Raw genomic sequence first — 22,569 nt, forward strand, 5'->3', positions numbered from 1 at the left:
CATTCTATTTTAAATTCTACTCTTTGACACATCTGCTCTTGAATTCTACTTTTTTCACAGATGCGTTCAGTGAACCTTTGTAAAACTTCACCTCTTCACCATTGTAGTAAAGCAGCTCCACCCACCCATTAGAACAGAGAAATGCAATTTGTTTATCATTTAAAAGAAATGCAATTCATTAACAGAGGGATGCAGTTTGTTTAGTCTCAAAGAGTATCATGAAAAAGGCCAAAGTCCATAAAAGTTTTGTACTGAGTTGTGCAATTGGTCAAAGGAGTTTGCAGGTTTAGTTGCAAGCAAAAGTAAAATCAGGACTTCAAGTCTGAAATGTAATGGAATTATATTTAGACTGCAGTTCACTTACTCCTTGTTCACTGGCTGAATTATACTATATTCATTGACATTTACCATTTACGTCACAGAATTATCAATTGATTATGAATTATTAGAATAAAACCATATAAAACTAAGCCACATCAAGTAAGCATTGTCAGGTTCATGTATTTCATATTTTATTTGTGAGGGTTTTTTTCTTTTCAAGAAAAACGTCAGGGACTGTTTTTCAGTTAAATGTAAAATGACTTCCTGATGATATAAAGGAGGTGGGTATTGCCTGGGTAGTGGAAAGGTTTGTAGATGGTAGAAGCCATTGTGCTCAAATCTACCTTGTCCTCTCCATGGAAGAGACAGAATTTGTCATTTTTATTCCAGAGTGTTTTATGTTCTTGAATTTCAGTTTTCACTTAAATCTTGCTTGTAAAATGAATAATATTAGAAAGCATTGCATCAGGCAGATCAGTCATGCAGTTAAAACATTCATTACAAGTGTGTGTGTCTGTGTGTGTATACACACTTTTGACTTGATGACTGCCTAGACTAGTATGAGTATTTGGCAAGACTTTCTCTTGCCAAATGCTCAGACTAGTTTGCTCTTGTCTTCTTCCTAAACTGAGAGAATGAGTGATCCAAGTTCACTGAGCTGGCTTCATGCCTAAGGCAGAGCTAAATTCATGGTCTCCTGGTTCTAGCCTGGTGCCTTAACTACCACACCGAAATGACTCTCCATTGCAAACATGCATCTCTCTATATTAATGAACTATGCAGGACGCTCTCACCTGCTCTGATGGTGTGACAGGATATAAATTCACTGCCCAAAGAATGTTTGTTAAGGTCAAAACCTGCACATGCTCTTCTGTAGATATGCAGGAACAAAACCAATCTGTTTGCTTATTCACTGTTAAGTGGTATAAATGTGCAATGGAAATGGAAAAGAACACAGTGTTGTAAAGTTACCTTATCTTCAATCTTGCTTTCTCTGCAAGAGCAGAAAGGAGAAGTGTTTACACAGTAGCTGCACTGGCTTCTGGGTGCAGTTCAATGTGCTGTTTGTCCGTTTTAAAGCCCTTCATGGTTCAGCGTCTGAATAACTGTGGAACCACTTTCCCTGAATATCTGCCCATAGATCAAGGAAATGAGCTTTCTTTATGTCCCCTTGATTAAGAAGGGGCAGTAAAAATTCCTTTTTATCACTGCCCCTTTTCTCTGGAATACCATTCCCCAATGTTCAATGGACTCGTCCTTTTAGCATTTAGGAAGTCAATTAAAACCTCGTTATTTAAACAGACCCTGAGGTCTGAATGATTGTTTTCCCCCCTTCAAATGATTGGAAGATATTTGTTTTTTATGATATTTTAACGCCTAGGTTTTATATAGGCAAATTTATTGATTTGTTTGCACGACTGTATATTTATTGTCTTTTCCTTTTATCTCAGTGGGAATTGTACTTCCTTCAGTTCCTTTGAATTGGACAAGCCTGTAGTCCTATACGATAATTAAAATAAAAATAAAAGCATGTGCTTTTTGTTGATCTTCCACTTTTCTACTTGAGAACTAACAAAATATTAAAAGAAGACAAGAAAGTTATGTAAATAAATACTAAAATAGATTTATCATAAAAAATAAGCTGGATGAAATGGATAATCTTAACAGTTTTAGAGGAATATTGACTTTTTAAGGAATCTTTTTGTAACCTGATGTTCATTCATCTTGTCAACCTTTTAAGGTAGACCCTGTGGTAAATAGACCCTGTGAGAATGAGTGAAACACTATGATTTCAGATAAATAACCATAATTTATGGTTATAATACTTTCAAAATAAGAGAGTTGAAAGCCTGGCAAAGTTTTTCTTTCCCCCCTTCTTACACTAGAGTGGGGCAAAGTGAAGTTTAGATTTTAGATTTAGATTTAAAGTTTATTTATATGCCGCCCTTTTCCCTGGGGGGACTCAGGGCGGCTTACAACTTAAAAAGGGGGGAGGGGGAGACAAACTTTTAACATATAAGACAAATACATAATTAAGAACGCAACATTCATACTATTCGGGTGGGTTGTAGCCTTAACCCCAGGCCTGACGGGATAGCCAAGTTCTGAGGGCTGTGCGGAAGGTCTGGAGGGTGGTGAGGGTACGAATTTCCATGGGGAGATCGTTCCACAGGGTTGGAGCTGCCACCGAGAAGGCTCTCCTCCGCGTAGTTGCCAGTCGACATTGACTGGCAGATGGGATTCGGAGGAGGCCTAACCGGTGAGATCTAATAGGTCGTGTGGAGGTAATTGGCAGCAGGCGGTCTCTCAAGTATCCAGAACCACCACCATGGAGGGCTTTATGGGTGGCAAGTAGCACCTTGAAGCATACCCGGAGATCGACAGGTAGCCAGTGCAGCTCGCGGAGGATAGGTGTTATGTGGGTGAAGCGAGGTGCACCCACAATCGCTCGCGCGGCCGCATTCTGGACTAGCTGAAGTCGCCGAATACTCTTCAAGGGCAGCCCCATGTAGAGCACATTGCAGTATTCCAGCCTAGAGGTCACAAGGGCACGAGTGACTGTTGTGAGGGCCTCCCAGTTCAGGTAGGGGCGCAACTGGCGAACCAGGCGAACCTGGGCAAATGCCCCCCTGGTCACAGCTGACAAGTGATGTTCGAAAGTCAGCTGTGGGTCCAGGAGGACTCCCAAGTTGCGGACCCTGCCTGAGGGGCGTAATGTTTGACCCCCCAGCCTGAGAGATGGAATACTAGCCAAATTGGTGGGAGGGAAACACAACAGCCACTCGGTCTTATCTGGGTTGAGCACGAGTTTGTTAGCCCTCATCCAGTCACTAACAGCTTCAACTCCCTGGTTCATCACTTCCGCCGCTTCATTGAGTTGGCACGGGGCGGACAGATACAGCTGGGTATCGTCCGCATACTGCTGGTATTTTATCCCGTGCCGCCGAATGATCTCGCCCAGCGGTTTCATGTAGATGTTGAAAAGTAGGGGGGACAGGACCGAACCCTGCGGCACCCCATATGTTAGGGGCCTGGGGGTCGATCTCTGCCCTCCAACTAACACCGACTGCGACCTGTCCGAGAGGTAAGAGGAGAACCACCGCAAAACAGTGCCTCCCACCCCCACCTCCCGCAGTCGTCGCAGAAGGATACCATGGTCGATGGTATCGAAAGCCGCTGAGAGGTCAAGGAGAACCAGGATGGAGGCGTAGCCTCCATCCCTGGCTCTCCAGAGGTCATCGGTCAATGCGACCAAAGCGGTTTCTGTGCTGTAGCCAGGCCTGAAGCCAGACTGGAATGGGTCAAGATAGCTAGCTTCCTCCAAGGACCGCTGGAGCTGAAAGGCCACCACCTTCTCAACAACCTTCCCCACAAAGGGGAGGTTGGAGACTGGACAATAATTGTTAAGAGTTGCTTGGTCATTCCCATAATTTCCTGAGCTAAGCTGATGTAAATATTGCCTAACTTCCTCAAAGTTATTTCCACAATCTACTATAATTTCTATATGATTTGAAGGCTCCTTGGCAGTTTGAGAATGACTGCTGAAAATTAAAACATTTTTTTCTGGAAGTTACAAGATGTTTTACTATTTTGATATGCATTTCTTTGCCCTGATTAATTAACACCCAAAAGAGTCTTATTATTTTAATAGAATTCTGTAATTTCGCAACACAATCCTGTACATTGTTACTGAATGTAAATCACATCAAGTCCAATTGGTTTTTTTACTAGTTATGTATTTTATAGGGTGTATTTATTTTTTGGATGGTCAGCCACAGTTCATATTGTAGTAATATCATAATTTTTTGATGACGAATAATAATTTATATTCCACTTTTCCTCAGGGAGCTTGAGATGGCTCTTTTGATATTATCACAACTGGGGTAGGTTGTGTGGATTGTGAGAAAACAACTGATCCTACATCATGAGTTTCCCTGGCTGGAGATGGACAGGGATATGATATTCTCTGTCTTAGTTCAGTGGGTTCTTTTGGGTGAATTTTCTTTTCATATATGACAGAATACAGAATACAGTATTTAGAAAGAAATGAAACTACTGACACAAACATCTACTTAATATTAAAACATATTACTTCATCTTATACTAAGGTATTTTAGGAAAAATTGAATGTTAGGCTTTGACTTGTGTTACAAACATGTTACTGCCAAGTTGTCTTAATGCCCTAATTTTCTTAATTTCCTCTGTTTCCCCAAACAGAATCAAGGCAAAGCTATCTTGAGTCTCTTTCTCCTATTCTTGCCATTTCCATTATAGTAATTTATTTTTCATGAAAAAGGCTGGCATTCCTTCATTAAAGGTTTTTTCTGTACTCTACAGTCCTAAACAGAACTGAAAATATGTGTGATTTAATGATAAAAGATTATTAGTTCAAACAAGCTTCACCAACCTTTAGAACAGATTGAGGGGAGGGGTATAGTTCCCCTCTTGTTAAGAGTGACATATTTTAATTTCTTTGAGCAGCAAAAGTTTATATGTAAAATGATTAGTTCCTCCTTAGGAATAAAGTTCCTTGAGGCCAGTGAGGTTTACTGTAATTTAGAAGAAAGTCACAGAGGTGGGATAAAGATGAAACTCTTGTTATCACAGTATTTTCATTGTCTTAAAAATCATATGTAAGCTATCATTTTACTCAGCCCTTTTCAATACAATTGACAAGATTCAACAAAATTGAAATGGAGGCCTTCATCAGCATCAATGTATATGAGTGACACTGTCAAAACAGCAGCAATAAGTGTTTTGATTTTGCTGTCTGGCTAAATAATTCATTTACTTTCATAGCTATAAAAAGAAGGTAACAGAAAATGATAAAATACTTATAACATAGTTACTCCAAATATTTCTTATATACTTCAATTTGTAACAGTGGAGAAATTGTTATTTCATGATGATGTAATCATGCTGTAACTTTACAGTCAGTACATATTTCTAAACAGCTGCTTGAGGAAGATTAGGCAGTGATTAAAGTGTTTCTTTGACCTGCCTTAGGCTGAGTGCAACTTTCATCAGGACTAAGATTGAATCTCTACAACATTTACTGTTAATCTGAATGATGCAATATGAAAATGGGAAATACAATCCAAATCAGCTATAAGACAAGCACTGATATTAGTTGCAACTATTGTTGGAGATACATTTTATTCTAGTTTTATATTGCTACCACTTTTTAAAAACAAATTACCTGGAAAGAAGCCCCACTGAGCTGCTGTGTGGTCAAGGAACAATTACATGCCTCATTAAGCAGAGCACGGAGTGCTACATGAGGGCAGGAAGCCCTGGAAGACCTAGCGCAGTGCCAGACCTGCCTGCCCCAGGCCTTCTAAGGTGTCCCCCACCCCTTAAGACACCCATGCTCCACTTCAAGGAACTCCACAGTTTTGGGGCCCTTTTCTCCCCCACTGGTTACCCACAGGGATTGGGCTTCCTCCCCACTCTACATCACCCATTACACGCTTATCTTTTGAAGATCTCCAGAACTTTCCGTAGCATTGTTCGGGCCACATTAGGGAAGCAGAATGGATTGCTTATTTGGTTGGCCATGTAGTGTGATTCCAGAAGTAGTGGTCATTTCCCAAGTGACAACAATTCAAATATGGCGGGGGGCGGCTGCTTCCAGAATTACACCACGCAGCTGCACCACAAAGCAATCTATTTTGCTTCCCTAACCTGAGCTCTGGAGATCTTTGAAAGATAAGTGAGGAGAAGGGGGCCTGGTGGGGTGGGAAGCAGGTCTGAAGCTGGTGGGGATCTGGTGGGGGTGATGGGATAGAGATGGGAGGGGAGTCTGGCAGTATCCTTGTGGCTGGAAAGGACAAATGACCATGGGACCACTGCAGCGGCTGTAATTTTAGAACCAGGTCATTAAGTAGATTTGGGGGGGATCCTCTGTAACTTTGAATAAGTTTGCTAAGTGAGCAGTTTTTAAGGCGCAGACACCCTGGCTGTGCAACTATAGCTCTAATTCTCTTTCATAGATGCAAATTCTGAGACAATATAGTTTTTTTTTTAAAAAAAGATTATATGGCTGGGTAATATAGCTGTAATTATAAATAACGTGGTTTTTTAAAAAATATTTCAGGGATATTACAGTATTAGTGGCAAATATCCCTAGCTCTGGTGTAGGATGAGGGTAAAAGTTCATTCTCCACGCTTTGTCACCAGGCTAGGTAACATATTCAGTTCACTTCCCTAAACTCTGTTGAAGATGTTACCTACTGTAGTCTGGTGAAGAAATGTTCAGAAAACAATCCACAAGCTCAACGAATGAACCTTCACCCACCCATTACAGTATACCTTTGCCTTCAGTTCAACATAATTAAGCTTGGTCCCACACATAAACTCATATATTTTCAGGGAAATATACCAAATTATAGGGCACAAGGTTCACTGAACACTTGATTTACGATCAAATAAACATGTATAGGTTGGTGCTACAAACTCCACTACACACAAACCCCTCATCAATCTAAATACTGTGTTTTTCATATTGTGTTACGTACTTAATTTCAAAAGCAGATCCAGAATTTTAACATTCATGTTATTGAGTTGACAGGGGGAAAAAAGTTCCATATTGTCCTCCCATTAATGAAAGAAGAAACCTTTTATTTTAACCAATCAATAAAAGTTTCAAGCTGCTTATTTTGCATTCGTTTTGGCTTCTTGCACTGCAATCTCTCTCAAATGATTTGTTTTCTTCGTGGAAGAAAGTTCTGCTCTTCCAAGATTAAGTAATTTGTACTCCCAAAGCTGTTATGTAATAAACACACAACCAGGATGTAGCGTGCGAAGACTAGTGATTCACGAATGTGTTCTCAGCACTTTTTTTCTTTATTGAGCAAGAGGAAGGAGGCATGTAAGAATCTGACCGCATAAAACAAGAGCTGCTTTTTGAAAGGATTCACGACAAGGCAGAGACTGCCAGCAAGAGAAAAGAATGGCTGAAGAAAATGACAGTTTGGTGAAACAAATGAATAAGATATTTGATGAGAATAAAGACAACAAGAATGAAGAGCTTTTTTTTACTTTCAAAGGAGTTTTGTATCCTAATCGCCTTTGTAGTGCAGAAACCTTTGAAGCACTGGAAACTTTTGAAGCAAGAGAGGATGATATGCTAGTAATTGCTTATCCCAAGTGTGGTGAGTATTTGCTCTTGTTCCTTTCTTTTGCAAAGGAAAGAGGAACATTAAACTGTGGCTTTTTCTTCACCTTTATCAAGTTTATTCCCCATTTTGCTGCTTCTGCGATAATCTCAAATTAATCTACAATATATTACAATAGACTCCCCCAACATGACTTCCTGAAAATATTTTGAGTTTCCATTGTCATCACCCTCAGCTATATGGTGGGAGGGTAGCATTTGTCAATTCCAAAAACAATCTAGAAGGGATGTGTTTGGGGAAGGCTGGGCAATGGATTGGTACCAAGTGAAAGTGCTCAGCTTTCTATGATCATAAACTGCCTGTTATATTCTGTTTAAAACAACATTCTTTAATTTTTGTATCCACCCCTCAAAAGTAATGCAATTAGATTAGAGGGCAGCATTTAAAGATTTAGATCCTATGATGATATGTCTTACCCTGTTAGCTGATCATTTTATTTTGGGGGGCTAAGAATAGAGGCAGTCCTTGATTGGCAAACATTCATTAACTGTTTGCAATTATAACAGCACAGAAAATAGTGAGTTACAACTGGTCCTCTTACGTATGATCTTTGCAGCATTCTCCCTGTCACGTTATCAAAGTTCAGATGCTTGGCAATATGCATGTATTTACAATTGCAGCGTTCTGGGATCATGTGATTGCAATTTGTGACATGCAAATTCAATGGGGGAAGCCACATTCCCTTATCAACTATGTTGTATATTTTAACTACAGTAATTCACTTAGCAACTCTGGAAAAAATGGTTGTAAAATCACATACCTCACTTAAAAGGGTTGGTCTAGAACAGTGTTTTTCAACCTTTTTTGTGCAAAGGCACACTTTTCTCATGAAAAAAATCATGAGGCACACCACCATTAGAAAATGTTAAAAAAATTTAACTCTGTGCCTATATTGACTATATATAAAGTAATTTTCCCACGGCACACCTTACACTATGTCACGGCACACTAGTGTGCCGCGGCACAGTGGTTGAAAAACACTGGTCTAGAAGACCTCCAAGGTCCCTTCCAACTCTGTTATTCTGTTAACAATCACCTTGTTTGGCAACAGAAATTCTGGACTAAGTTGTAATTGTTAGGACTATATGTACACAGATTTTTTTAAAAGCATGTCTTCAACCCCAGCCCTTTAAAAAATATTGTTGATTTGAAGCTAGACATTTTAACTACACCTAACTGAATGCAAAATTTAATTTTTAGAAAAAGATTATCAGGAAATAATTGAACAAATATTCCTAGCCTCGTTATATCAAGAAAGGACATTTTTATGTTGGTTGGTCACTGTAATGAAGACCTGGTTGGCTAGATGATGATCCAAGAGTCATATGCAAGAATACAGTGTAGAAAATAAAGGAAAAATAACACAGGCTTGTACATGTTGGTCTCTAACCAGTGGTAGGATTCAAATAATTTAACAACTGGTTCTCTGCCGTAATGATTTCTTCCAACAACCAGTTCATCAAACTGCTCAGAAGCTTAACAACCGGTTCTCCCAAAGTGGTGTGAACTGGCTGAATCTCGCCACTGGCCCTAACTCCTAGAATTGGATGAATGAGTTGAGATACATGTGCCTTGAAAAAATAGGAATTCATACTGAGAGTACTCCTTAATTGCTCGTTGCCACTGGCACCCTGGGAAGCCAAAGCATTCTTAGTTGTTCCTGTCACTATGAGCAGTGCAAAACAGGGACAGCCTGGCCATAGTAATTCAGACTTTGGTCATTGGCCACAGTCCAACAAGGTGAAACTGCCTCCGTGAATGATAAACAACTTCCAAAATGGCAAAATGTAGTTACTATATAACATCCAGAACTCAAGGAAATATGGCATTTATAGGAATTTTTGCCTTTCCATGCCTATGGCTCCTGAACTTCTTTGAAGAGAAAAGGTGGCACTTTGATATATTTCTCAGTTGTCCCTCAATTGATTTTTTAAAATCCTATTAGATAAAACCATACAGATCCACACAATATAAATAAAGATTAATACAGAGGCCTGAAACAAGAGGCCTGCATGCAAACAATTCAATTTTTCTTTTGCATGAAATGGGAAGGATTTTTATTACTGCAGACTTGTGGCAGCTCAAGTTAAAGCAATGGTTCTTTGCTTTTGTTCTCAGCCTTTTTAAGTTGGCAGATTTAAGGATGGTTGTGGATTGTCTTCAGGCTGCTATTGTTACTGATGGACTGGGAAGTGGAAGAAATGGTGTGGTGAGGCTATTATAGATAACCTCCTTTGACACATCTTTTAATATGCTCTGCAAATCTATTGCAATCTGGCCCTGAGGCTGTTTGAACATTTTATCGCAGTTGGTGACTAGAGGTCTTCCCAAATTCAGCACCATGTTCTTAAAATTGGAATCAACAGAGGTGCTCACCTCTGAATCTTAGAGAACCTATGGAAAAGAGACAGGAGAAGGAAGAAAAGAGAAAAGATGATGCTTTATAAAGAGGTAAGGAAGGTATTGAATGCACCAGGAGATGCTGATGGTAATGTCACCTTGAGAACGGACTCAATAGGTGAATAAAAATGCCAAATACAGTCTAAACATCTGGCTGATAGCGTAGCCAACCATCATCATCATCATCATCTTGTGAGACTTCAAACGGACCATCATTTGGAGCACAACACGCCAGATATCATGGTTGTAGAGGGCCGAAGTGTACAGTTTATTGATATCGCTGTTCCTGGAGATGCCAGAGTCGAAGAAAAAGAACTAGAAAAAATAATGAAATATCGCGACGTGGCCATCAAAACTACACGGTTATGGATGAAGCATGTAACAGTGATACCCATTGTCATTGGGCACTTGGCACCATGTCCAATAATTTTACAAGATACATCAACAAATTGCAGCTTCCTGCAATAACACCAGCAGAACTGCAAAAAAACTGCGCTACTCGGAACATCTTATATTTTAAGAAGCTACTTGGTTGATATCTAGGATACTGGCAGCAAACTGTATCAACCATTAGCACCAGTCAATGGTATTTGTGATGCATTTTTGAACGTTCAGTTGGCTGAGTTTCATGTTTAATGAATAAAGTATTTAATAATAATTTTATTAAACTTGTATGCTGCCCAACTCTCAATGAGAAGATAGAATAGCAGCAAAATGGCTGTGTGACCAGACCAAGAACACAGATGCCTACAAATCCCAAGAGCAGAGATGGGATTGAGCCAGTTTGCACCGGTTCATGTGAACCGGTTGTTAAATTACCCTCCCACCCTGCTATCAAAGTGGATCCTGAGTGTTGTGCTGCGGAGAAACGGGCAACGAAGCAGACAGGCAAGGGAAGGAGAATGATGCTTTCCTTCTTTTTTCTTCTTGTTGCTTCTTCCTCCTTTGTGCTGGCCACTCTGTTGTCCATTTCCCCATTGCAGCGCAGCGCTCAAGATCCACTTTCATAGTGGGTGGCTCATGTGCCGTATGTGTGGTGGAGCTGGAGGACAGGCATGGGCCACGCCTCCCACGACAGCCAACCTGACCCTGGGCGAACCAGTTATTAAATTATTTGAATCCCACCACTGCCCGAGAGAGCTCATGACTCAGCCTCTAGTAGTGCTGCTGGTTGAACCTTAGGTAGAATGGGCTCAGGATCACTGCCTACTTGTCACCTGAATCTTACAGAGAAAAGGTACTCTTCATAGATTAGGTGAAACAGCAAACCTGAGATTCACTTTCTACTTATTCACTTTCTAGTGATCATAGATTGGTATTATGTCCAACCAGTGTCAATACATCACAAAATGTACAAGCTAAAGCCTAATTTTTCTAGATTTTTTTTTCATTCATGGTCTAGTGGTGCTTGGCATGCTGAAATTTTCCTTGGTTCAAGAAAACACTTTTTTGTTCATGCTCATAGTTATAAAGTTAATGCAATCTGTAATCTAAATGTAGCTTACCTGTTTTCTCTTGTAGGTACCAACTGGGTATTTCAAATTCTAACTGAAATGGTAGCTGCAATTTCAAGTAATAAGGAGTTACCACTTCCAAGGCACCTCTTAATGCTTGAATTTGGAGGCCCAGAAAAATTTCTGGTCAGTATGAATTCAGCCTTTGCCTAGAATAATATAAGCGGTTAAATACGCTGGGTAATTTACCCTGCTTCAGCATATGGCAGCACCAGAGCTGAGTTTAACTGATTGGGCCCTAGAGTTCTGGATTGTAAAATACATTTGAAAATATATTCTGGTATAAGGTAATACCACACTGTTGTGGGTCAGAAAAAGCTGCATGTATGCATTCATGTAAGTCATCAGGAAGTAAAGTCAGACTTGAAGATTTTATTTTTATTTTACAATCTACAATACTTACAGCTCTTATATCTTATTGCATTGTTTTGATAGCATTAGAAACTTTGAATTTATTAGCCTGTTCTAGAGGGGGATCAAAGAAACAGATATTGAGATATTGCAGCAAACTGAACAGGTAATCCTCAATTATGACCACAATTGAGGCCAAAATTCATCAGCAGAATTTTAACATCTTTTGGTTTGATTTCAGAAAATGAAAGAACAACTATCTCCCCGTTATTATATAACTCATCTCCATTACGATAACATTCCAAAATCCTTTCTGGAGAAGAAAGTGAAGGTAAGGAATCAATTTCACTGTAAGTACAATTGTCCTACAGAATTACCTGGTTGCATCTCAGTATGTAGATACTGAATATTATATATTTCTGAAGATCACAGAAAATTCCCTATATCTTCAACATAGTTACAAGCAAAGTTTCTGTTTTGATCTATGAATTAAATCATGGTATATGTTATTATTATTAATAATAATAACAACAACAACAACAACAACAATAAGAATAAAATCCTCTGATGATGCCAAATGCAGACTTTGCAAAGAAGCTGATGAAACTGTTGATCACATACTCAACTGCTGTAAAAAAAATCACGCAGACTGATTATAAATTGCGGCACAATTCAGTAGAACAAATGATCCATTGGAATTTGTGCAAAAATTATAATATTAAAACATCAACAAACTGGTGGGAACGGAAGCCTGAAAAAGTCACTGAAAATCAGATGGTTAAGATCTTATGGGATTTTCATATACAAATGGACAAAATACTGGCACATAATACTCCAGACATCACACGTTACAATCATAGACATCACAATACCAGGTGATAGCAGGGTCGACGAGAAGGAATATGAAAAAATCGCAAAATACCAGGACTTAAAAGTCGAAATTCAATGACTATGGCACAAACCAGCAGTGGTAATTCCAGTGGTAATTGGCACACTGGGTGCTATTCCAAAAGCACTGGAATTACATTTAAAACAGTTAAAAATTGACAAAATCACCATCAGTCAAATGCAAAAAGCTGCACTGCTTGGATATGCACGAATATTACAAAAATACGTTACCACGTCCTAGGCCCCTGGGTGGGGCCCGACTAGTAACCAATTTCAAATCTGGCGAAACAACTGGCCGCTGTGATACAATTGTATAATAATAATAATATCTTTTTCTTCAATATTTATCCAAAGTAATTGAAATTCTGAAGATTTATCCAACTAACTCTCCAACTAAGAATGTTATTGAGAATGTATTCAACATATGTCTCACATATTACTGTTCCCATTTTCTCTTTCTCTCTCTCCCCATCTTTCTCTCTCTCTCTCTTTCATCATTCATTCATTCATTCATTCTCATTTATTCTTTAATTTATTCATTTCATATGCTATCCATCTTCCAGTTAAGGCAACTTGATGTAGCTGTCTTCCTTGCAATACAGAAATACCTTTCCAATATTACTGAGAGTAAAAGAAAGGAAATTTTGCATATTATAATATAACAACCACCTACTCTGAATTTGCATTTATATCAAAATGCCTATCCTGAGGCCCCAAGGCTCTGTTGCTCTAAGATCTTAAAATGTTGCTACAAAATTGTGAAGTTTAATAAAATAATTGATGCTAAAGCTAAAACATTTGATTACATTTACATGTAGCTATATTTACAATTGATAGCAAATAAAATCTTTTTGTCTTGACCTCATATTATAACTTTTTAGGGTGTGATTCTCAGTGTGCCACCGTTCAAAGGTGAAATGCAAATTTTGGCATAAAAACCACAACCCTGATTTATATCTTAGTTTCTTATATAAACAAAGAAGCGGTGGCTCAGTGGCTAAGACATGATGAGAAAGGTCGATTGTTCGGCAGTTCAAATCCCTAGTGCCGCGTAATGGAGTGAGCTACTGTTACTTGTCCCAGCTTCTGCCAACCTAGCAGTTGGAAAGCATGTAAAAAATGCAAGTAGAAAAAATAGGGACCACCTTTGGTGGGAAGGTAACAGCGCCTTTGGTGTTTAGTCATGCTGGCCACATGATCACAGAGATGTCTTCGGACAGCGCTGGTTCTTCGGCTTTGAAACAGAGATGAGCACTTTCCACGTAGTCGGAAACAACTAGCACATATGTGCGAGGGGATCCTTTACCTTTATCTTCTTATATCAACACTGCGAACATCTACTGGTGGTTTATAATCCTTTTAAGTCACATTTAATGATCATCTATCTGTTTAAACAGATGCTAGTGGTATTTCGAAATCCCAAAGATGCAGCTACATCCTATTATCATTTTTACAACAAAAATCCTTTGCTTCCTAATACTAGTTCCTGGGATGACTTCTTTCAAAAGTTTATGAGTGGTGAAGGTATGTTATGTTATCTTACTTTGTATGTTTGTTCGTTTATAAAATTTATTGGCTGCCATCTTACCGTAAGATAATTCTGGGCGGCTTACAGTAAAAAAAAAATTACATTAAATATAAATGTAAACATAAATAAATTAAAATCAAAGATTAAAATATAAGGACAAGTCGGGAGGGCGGGAGCTGAGTGGGGCGGAGATGGGATACATTGTTATTCGATCAACCACCTCCACTGGGGCCCATTCCCCCATTGGAGTCCCAAGCCAACTGGCAGAGTCTTTAGGCCCTTATAAAAGGATAGGAAGATTAGGACCAACCTCACATCCCCACAACCTCAATATATATTCCTTTTAATCTTCTCAAATCCTCCCATTTACAATTCTGCTTATCCTAAAAAAAAGTTTCTTGTTAAATTGGAATCTGGTCCTATCTAAGTGATTGCATAGAAGCATAACTTTTTTTTCTTTAACTCATTCAATGAAGAAATATCGAAGAAAAATAAATGGCGTATTGGCATACAAAGGAAGTATTTAATTGGGACTTGAACTTCAAAAAGCTGTCTATTATTTATGTTTTTAGCATATTTCTTATTTCAATCTAGTTCTTCCTGTACATTTTTAATACCAGTAGTAAAAACTAACGTGCATCAGCAAGTTTAAAATGGTAATTTATTTAATTCATAAAGTATATCAGAAGCTGTTTGCTGTAGCAATCCCGGTTACATAAATTAAACTATGGATGAGTATATTTGCAAGAGGTATACTTTTACTACTTTGGAAAACATTCGAAAGATAATTTGTTTATAAATAATATTGTAAAAATCACATCATGGCACAGCTTATGATATATAATACATCCTCTTTTTTCCCCGCAAGATGGTGAAAGCAAAAGAGGTGATTCTAAATTTTGGGGTTCCCTTCTCATTCTTTCTGTGATCAGAAGGCAATACTCAGTGATCTGAATAAGAACAGTCAAAGAAGCCCTCATCTTAAAAATAAGTGTAATTTATTTATTACTTCAATTTATATGCAGCCCAGAGTTTAGAAATGGAATTGCATACAAATTGAAGTAATATATGAAATTTAAAATAAAATACAGATATTTCCCATATGTTTCAAGCAACTTGAAGGGAATTACTAAGAGTAATCTTCAGATTAATTTTTAGCTAAAATGTGATATCAATTGAACGTTATAAAATTATCACAGTGTTTCAGAACTTTTTGGAGGATCAGAAATCCCCCGCCCCCCTTGTGATAAAAGAATTCTCACATAGCACAAAACTGATCCAACGAAGGAAGACTTTCTAGAATGATATCCCTGCAAGTACTGGTAGTATCAGACTTCTCCTAACAAACTATGATTCAGCTTATAATAATTTATCACTAACTGAATTAGAACAAACTTAGACAAATTTCATCACGTAATCCAGCTGGTTTGCTTATTTTATTTGCATATTATAAAAATGTACCCTATACAGGTCAGCTTGAAGCCAATATCACGTTGAATTGTACCCAGATATCTCATACTTACAATAGACTCAATGAAATAAGATTAAAATAGCCATGATAAACCTGGTTCCAATCCAGTTGATATGATTGAGAGTGTTACATTTTCCTTGTCTTGTGTAGAAAACTTAAATAGCTGGTGATATAGCGATTGCGTACATTTCATTTCAGTTGGGTGGAGTTCCTACTTTGACCATGCTCTGGCTTGGGACAAACATATGGATGAAGAAAATGTAATGATAATTACCTATGAAGAACTGAAAGAAGTAAGTCTTTTAGAAATTAAAATAATATTTGTATTACACATTCATTTTGCTGTAGCCTATAGCTATGGAGGAAACCTTCTCCAGCATTCCCCAATTCAAGCAATTTCTATATGTGCAGATAGGCATCTGTGGGAAGGGGCAATAAAGATACTGGTGACAAAAAAGTGAATTATAATATTTTGATGCAAATCCTATGACTTGTGTCCAGTACCAGGCAAAGCAAAAAAAGCAAAAAAAGTTGGAGTTTGTGCAATGACATCATCATACATGCATGACCATTTTTTCATCACCATCATGAGAAGTGGTGAACATTCCTGCTTTAGGTCCCAAGATTGTTGTTCAGGCTGATCCAGATTTATGAACTGAAATTGGCTTGGAGATCTGATAAATAAATGGGGGAACCCAGATAAAAAAATGCAAAGTTCCTGCTTTCCCAAATAGAATTTCCCTGGAGGACATCACCAGCCAGAAGGAGTCAATTGGTTGCTAGCAGAGGTGGTATTCAGCAGGTTCTGACCAGTTCTGGAGAAATGGTAGTGGAAATTTTGAGTAGTTCGGAGAACCAGTAAATACCACCTCTGACTGTCCCTGTCCCCATCTATTCTCTGCCTCTCAAGTCCCAGCTGATCGGAAGGGAATGGGGATTTTGCAGTAACCTTTCTCTGGAGTGGGGTGGGAATGGAGATTTTATAGTATCCTTTTCCTGCCACGTCTACCAAGCCATGCCCACCAAGCTACACCCACAGAACTGGTAGTAAATAATTTTGAATCCCACCACTTGGGATTCTAGGCTGATCCTGTAACATTAATAGAAGCATGTCAGAGTCTATACAGAGAACTGCACAACTTGTTGACTGCTAAGAGAACAGTGACGACAACTTTAAGCTGCTTCAGGTATGGTCAATGGTATGAGCCTAACAGAGTGCAGGGCACAAGTGGGAAAGGCTTTTATTCTTCTATCCTGTGTGTCGTAGGATGTCTAGGAAATGAGCTAGGTTGCATTGACACATTGTTCTTTGTCACTGTTCGCTTAAGCATGGTTTCTTTGTTAGTATGATAATCCATAAACTATGCTTTATGAATCACAATGGCTAGAATTATTCAACACCTAAACTACAAATAAATATACTTTTAGTGCAGTGTAAAAAATCTACCCTTGTTCTTTAGTGTTTGGTCTCAATGCTATGCTTTGACTTTTCTGTGTTGCAAAGCTTGATAATTAATATAGAGTGTATTTTCATTATTTAATCTACTTGATATCCAGGTTATCTGGGCTAAATATTTAAAAATGAAAATATAACTTAGAGGCTCATTTTCACCCATTCTTGTGTGTCAAAGCAGTGTACAATGTACAGGTAATCCTCACTCAACAACTATCACGTTTAGTAACTATTCGTGAATACAGTGTTGAAAATGTAACTTTATAACTCATCCTCTTACTTACAACCATCACAGCATCTCCATGATCACGTGGTTGAGATTTAGGCGCTTTGCAATTGCAGGGTATTTACAACCTTCACCAAGTCCCATGGTCACATTATCACTTTTTATATGCTTCATGGCTGTCTTTCAACAAGCAGAGTCAATGAAGAAGCCAACAGTAAAATCCCAAATCACGATCATGTGATGTCTCCCTCAACAGCCATATTGCTTAGCAAACTGAGTTGCTGGTCCCAATTGTTGCTGTGAAATGAAGACTACCTGTATTATTTTAAATGCTTCTAGAGGTGAAATAATTGATTGTACTATTTTGCAGAACCTTCTGGAAGGAGTCAAACAAATTGCTGACTTTTATGAACTCCCCCTATCTGATGAGATGATTAAGTCTATTGCAGATAAGGCTACCTTTCAAGCAATGAGCAGCAAACTTCCGGAAGTTCTTGGTCAATTTGCTTCTGTTATTTTCAGAAAAGGTATTATTTCCCTCATGTCTCAAGACTGCTGTGTTAAGAAACTATTTCTTCAAAGTACACACATGTCCTCTAGTGGAGATAATTAATATTAAAAGCAACTACTAAGGTTTATGATTTGCTATAGTATCAGTAGTTTGAGGGCCTATTTCAAAGTTTTATCTTGCTGCTGCATTGCAGAATAGAAACAGAAATCCTTTAAAAGACACTGGAATGTCTTTTTACTTTTATCATCATATGTAAAACATAAACCTGATCTAATATGTGTATTTCATTCTTTAAATAAACAAATATAGCCATGAATCCTGCTACCTAACAGAAGCGACCTAACACCCTCCAAATGTTTTGGACTTTAATTACCCCATCACCTCATTTGGTTTATGCTCAAGTGTCTTAGCCTATAAAGCTTTATTATCCGGAATACCCATGAAGTTCAACAGGTCTTATTTCTGAGTACTGTAGAATTGCATATGAATGTATTACAAAGCATATAAATGATGCGCGATTCCACATTCCAAAGATGTTTCAAACTGTTGAAACTGTTATAGATGAAGACATAAATAATTCTTTTTTCATTAATCCTGTACAGGTGAAGTGGGCGATTGGAGAACTTTGTTCACTGAAGCTCAGAGCAAAGAAATGGATGCAAAATTTGAAGCATGTTTAGCTGGGACTAAACTGGGTGCAAAACTAAAATATGATAAATATTGTAAATTTTAAGATGTGTACTTTTGAAATGAAGTCATTTAGTCATACCCTTTCTAAATGAGAAATTAAATTAATAAACTAAAAAATATATATATATATATTTTAAGAGGTTTTACTGTTTGGTTTTTCTTTATGTTTATTCAATCTAATTTTAACTTTCAGACAAGATTTAGTAAATTAACATGTAAATGCTGTGGAAGTGTTATTATGAAATTGTCTTTTATATTTTTAAAAGAGTCCTAGTGGACAACCATTTAGATATGAGCCAGCAGTGTGCAGCAACTGCCAAAAAAGCCAACACAGCTCTAGGGTACATAAACAGAGGGATAGAATCAAGATCACTTTATAATACCTTGGTAAGGCCACACTTGGAATACTACATTCAGTTTTGGTCACCACAATGTTAAAAAAAATGTGGAGACTCTAGAAAGAGTGCAGAGAAGAGCAACAAAGATGATTAGGGGACTGAAGACTAAAACATATGAAGAACGGTTGCAGGAACTGGGTATGTCTAGTTTAATGAAAAGAAGGACTAGGGGAGAGATGATAGCAGTGTTCCAATATCTCAGGGGTTGTCACAAAGAAGAGGGAGTCAAACTATTCTCCAAAGCACCAGAACAAGAAGCAATGGGTAGAAACTAATCAAGGAGAGAAGCAACTTAGAACTGAGGAGAAATTTCCTGACAGTTAGAACAATTAATCAGTGAATGCCCTAACACTGGAAGTCTTTAAGAAGATGTTGGATAGCCATTTGTCTGAAACGGTATAGGTATATATGCCTAGGAAGGGGGTTGGACTAGAAGACCTCCAAGGTCCCTTCCAACTCTGCTATTGTATTGTAATAACCATCATACTTCAAAGAGACAACAATTCTATCCCTTTTGAAACAACATTGCAATTCACAAACACTTTGTCATATATAATCCTGCCAAAAGCCAGAGTTTCAACCTCTTGCTGATATCTTCCTTTGGCAGAAAATATTGTAGAATAAAGTTGAAAGTATTCTGCTATTCTAGATCGAATCCTTACCAAGAGAGAGCGATTGGTTGAAGAAGTATTCATAGTATCCTTGAATTCATTATATCCAAAAGAGAAACAGCTTAGAAGAGTCAACATTGCATATAAGAATTCAGAAGAGAAGATTCTAATGAACTCCATTGGAGGATACACTGGATTTAATCTTTAAAGAAAAAAGGATCTAGGAAGGACAGAAAAAGCTATGCTATGGAAATATTGAAGGGATAGATGGCCATAATAAAATAAGCATGCCCAATTGATTAGAGAGGAAGGGTACTAATTTAACATTCAGATGATTATATTTAAATACAGGTAACTAAATTACGAAAATGTTTCATGGTTTTAATTGTTGAGAGAGAGAGAGAGAGAGAGGAGAGAGAGAGAGAGAGAGAGAGAGGAGAGAGAGAGAGAGAGAGAGAGAGAGAGAGTAGGTGGTCTCGCAAATACGCTGGTCCTGAGCCATGTAGGGCTTTAAAGGTAATGACCAACACCTTGAATTACGTTCGGAGACCAATTGGCAGCCAGTGCAGCTCGCGGAGGATAGGTGTAATATGGGTGTATCTCAGTAGTTCAGTTCAGTTCAGTTTATTACATTTATATGCCGCCCTTTTCCCCCGAAGGGGACTCAGGGCGGCTCACAACTCAACCAGGGAAGGGGAATACAGACAAATTTTTTTTAAAAAAAACCAAAGCATAACAATGCATAATTTAAAAACATACAACAGTCATACCATTCGAGACGGAGGCAACAGCTCTTTAGCCCCAGGCCTGTCGGAACAGCCAGGTTTTAAGGGCCTTGCAGAAGGCCTGGAGGGTGGTGAGGGTTCGAATCTCCATGGGGAGTTCGTTCCAGAGGGTCGGAGCAGCCACAGAGAAGGCTCTCCTCCGAGTAGTCGCCAGTCGACACTGGCCGGCGGATGGAATTCGGAGGAGGCCTAATCTGTGGGATCTGATCGGTCTAGTGGAGGTAATTGGCAGCAGGCGGTCTCTCAAGAACCCAGGTCCAATACCATGAAGGGCTTTATAAGTGACGACTAGCGCCTTGAAGCGTATCCGGAGACCAATAGGCAGCCAGTGCAGCTCGCGGAGGATAGGTGTTACGTGGGTGAACCGAGGTACACCCACGATCGCTCGCGCGGCTGCATTCTGGACAAGCTGAAGTCTCCGAATACTCTTCAAGGGCTGCCCCATGTAGAGCACGTTGCAGTAGTCCAGTCTAGAGGTCACAAGGGCGCGAGTGACTGTTGTGAGGGCCTCCCGGTTCAGGTAGGGATGCAACTGGTGCACCAGGCGAACCTGGGCAAATGCCCCCCTGGTCACAGCCGACAAGTGGTGTTCAAAAGTCAGCTGTGAGTCCAGGAGGACTCCCAAGTTGCGAACCCTGTCTGAGGGGCGTACTGTTTGACCCCCCAGCCTGAGAGATGGAACACTTGGCCAATTAGTAGGAGGGAAACACAGCAGCCACTCGGTCTTATCTGGATTGAGTACAAGCTTGTTAAGCCCCATCCAGTCCCTAACAGCCTCGAGGCCCTGGCAAATCACGTCAACCGCTTCACTGAGTTGGCACGGGGCGGACAGATACAGCTGTGTATCGTCCGCATACTGATGGTATTTTATCCCGTGCCGTCGAATGATCTCACCCAGCGGCTTCATGTAGATATTAAACAGGAGGGGGGACAGGACCGAACCTTGCGACACCCCATAATTCAGGGGCCTAGGGGTCGATCTCTGCCCTCCGACCAACACCGACTGTGACCTGTCCGAGAGGTAAGAGGAGAACCACCGTAGGACGGTGCCTCCCACCCCCACCTCCCGCAGTCGTCGCAGAAGGATACCATGGTCGATGGTATCGAAGGCCGCTGAGAGGTCAAGGAGCACTAGGACGGAGGCATAACCTCCATTCCTGGCTCTCCAGAGATCATCAATGAATGCGACCAAAGCGGTTTCCGTGCTGTACACCCAATATTGCTCGCGCGGCTGCATTCTGGACTAGCTGTAGTCTCCGAACGCTTTTCAGGGGTAGCCCCATGTAGAGCACATTGCAATAATCCAGCCTTGAGGTGACAAGGGCGTGGGTAACTGTTTGAAGTGTGCCCCAATCCAAGTATAATTGATGCACCAGGCGAACCTGGGCAAAGGCCCCCCTGGTCACAGCCGACAAGTGGTGTTCCAGTGTCAGCTGTGAATCCAGGAGGACCCCCAAATTGCGGGCCCTCTCTGAGGGGTGTAAATTTTCACCCCCCAGGATCAAGGATGGACTGTCTGAACTGTCCTTCAGGGGCAGCATCCACAGCCACTCGGTCTTGTCGGGATTGAGCACGAGTTTGTTTACCCCCATCCAGATCCTGACAGCGTCCAGGCATCGGCACATCACGTCCGCCGCTACGGGATGTAGGCAGATAGATACAATTGCGTATCATCTGCGTATTGATGGTACTTTATCCAGTGCCGTCGTATGATCTCACCCAGTGGTTTCATAGCAATAGCAATAGCAATAGCAGTAGACTTATATACCGCTTCATAGGGCTTTCAGCCCTCTCTAAGCGGTTTACAGAGAGTCAGCATATTGCCCCCAACAATCTGGGTCCTCATTTTACCCACCTCGGAAGGATGGAAGGCTGAGTCAACCCTGAGCCGGTGAGATTTGAACCGCTGAACTGCTGATCTAGCAGTAGCCTGCAGTGCTGCATTTAACCACTGCGCCACCTCGGCTCTACATGATTTAACATCATGTAGATGTTAAATAGGAGGGGGGGATAGGACCGAACCCTGCGGCACCCCACAATTGAGGGGCCTAGGGGGTCGACCTCTGTCCCCCGACCAACACTGACTGTGACCTATCGGAGAGGTAGGAGGAGAACCACCGTAGAACGGTGCCTCCCACTCCCACCTCCAAATTGAATGAGAGGTTCATTCACAGCAATGGATAGAGTCATAGGCCACTTTTTAATCAGTGATTTAAGCACTACACAGCCATCTTATCAGAATAA

The 22,569-nt window shown here is 39.8% G+C and overlaps 1 protein-coding gene across 1 annotated transcript; it reads left to right on the forward strand.

Moving 5' to 3' along the window:
* The first annotated feature begins 7,123 nt into the window (after window positions 1-7,123).
* On the forward strand, window positions 7,124-18,650 carry LOC106553546 (sulfotransferase 6B1). Its single transcript, XM_014072073.2, has 7 exons — window positions 7,124-7,475; window positions 11,421-11,539; window positions 12,006-12,095; window positions 14,050-14,176; window positions 15,850-15,944; window positions 17,701-17,857; window positions 18,444-18,650. Exons 1-7 carry the CDS (start codon window positions 7,274-7,276, stop codon window positions 18,572-18,574), a joined length of 921 nt encoding a protein of 306 aa, XP_013927548.2. The 5' UTR covers window positions 7,124-7,273; the 3' UTR covers window positions 18,575-18,650.
* The last annotated feature ends 3,919 nt before the right edge of the window (window positions 18,651-22,569 follow it).

This window comes from Thamnophis sirtalis, unplaced genomic scaffold (genome assembly GCF_051295495.1).
Source record: "Thamnophis sirtalis isolate CommonGarterSnake01/CBP01778 unplaced genomic scaffold, rThaSir2_p1.2 scaffold_6, whole genome shotgun sequence".
NCBI classification, from domain to species: Eukaryota; Metazoa; Chordata; class Lepidosauria; order Squamata; family Natricidae; genus Thamnophis; species Thamnophis sirtalis.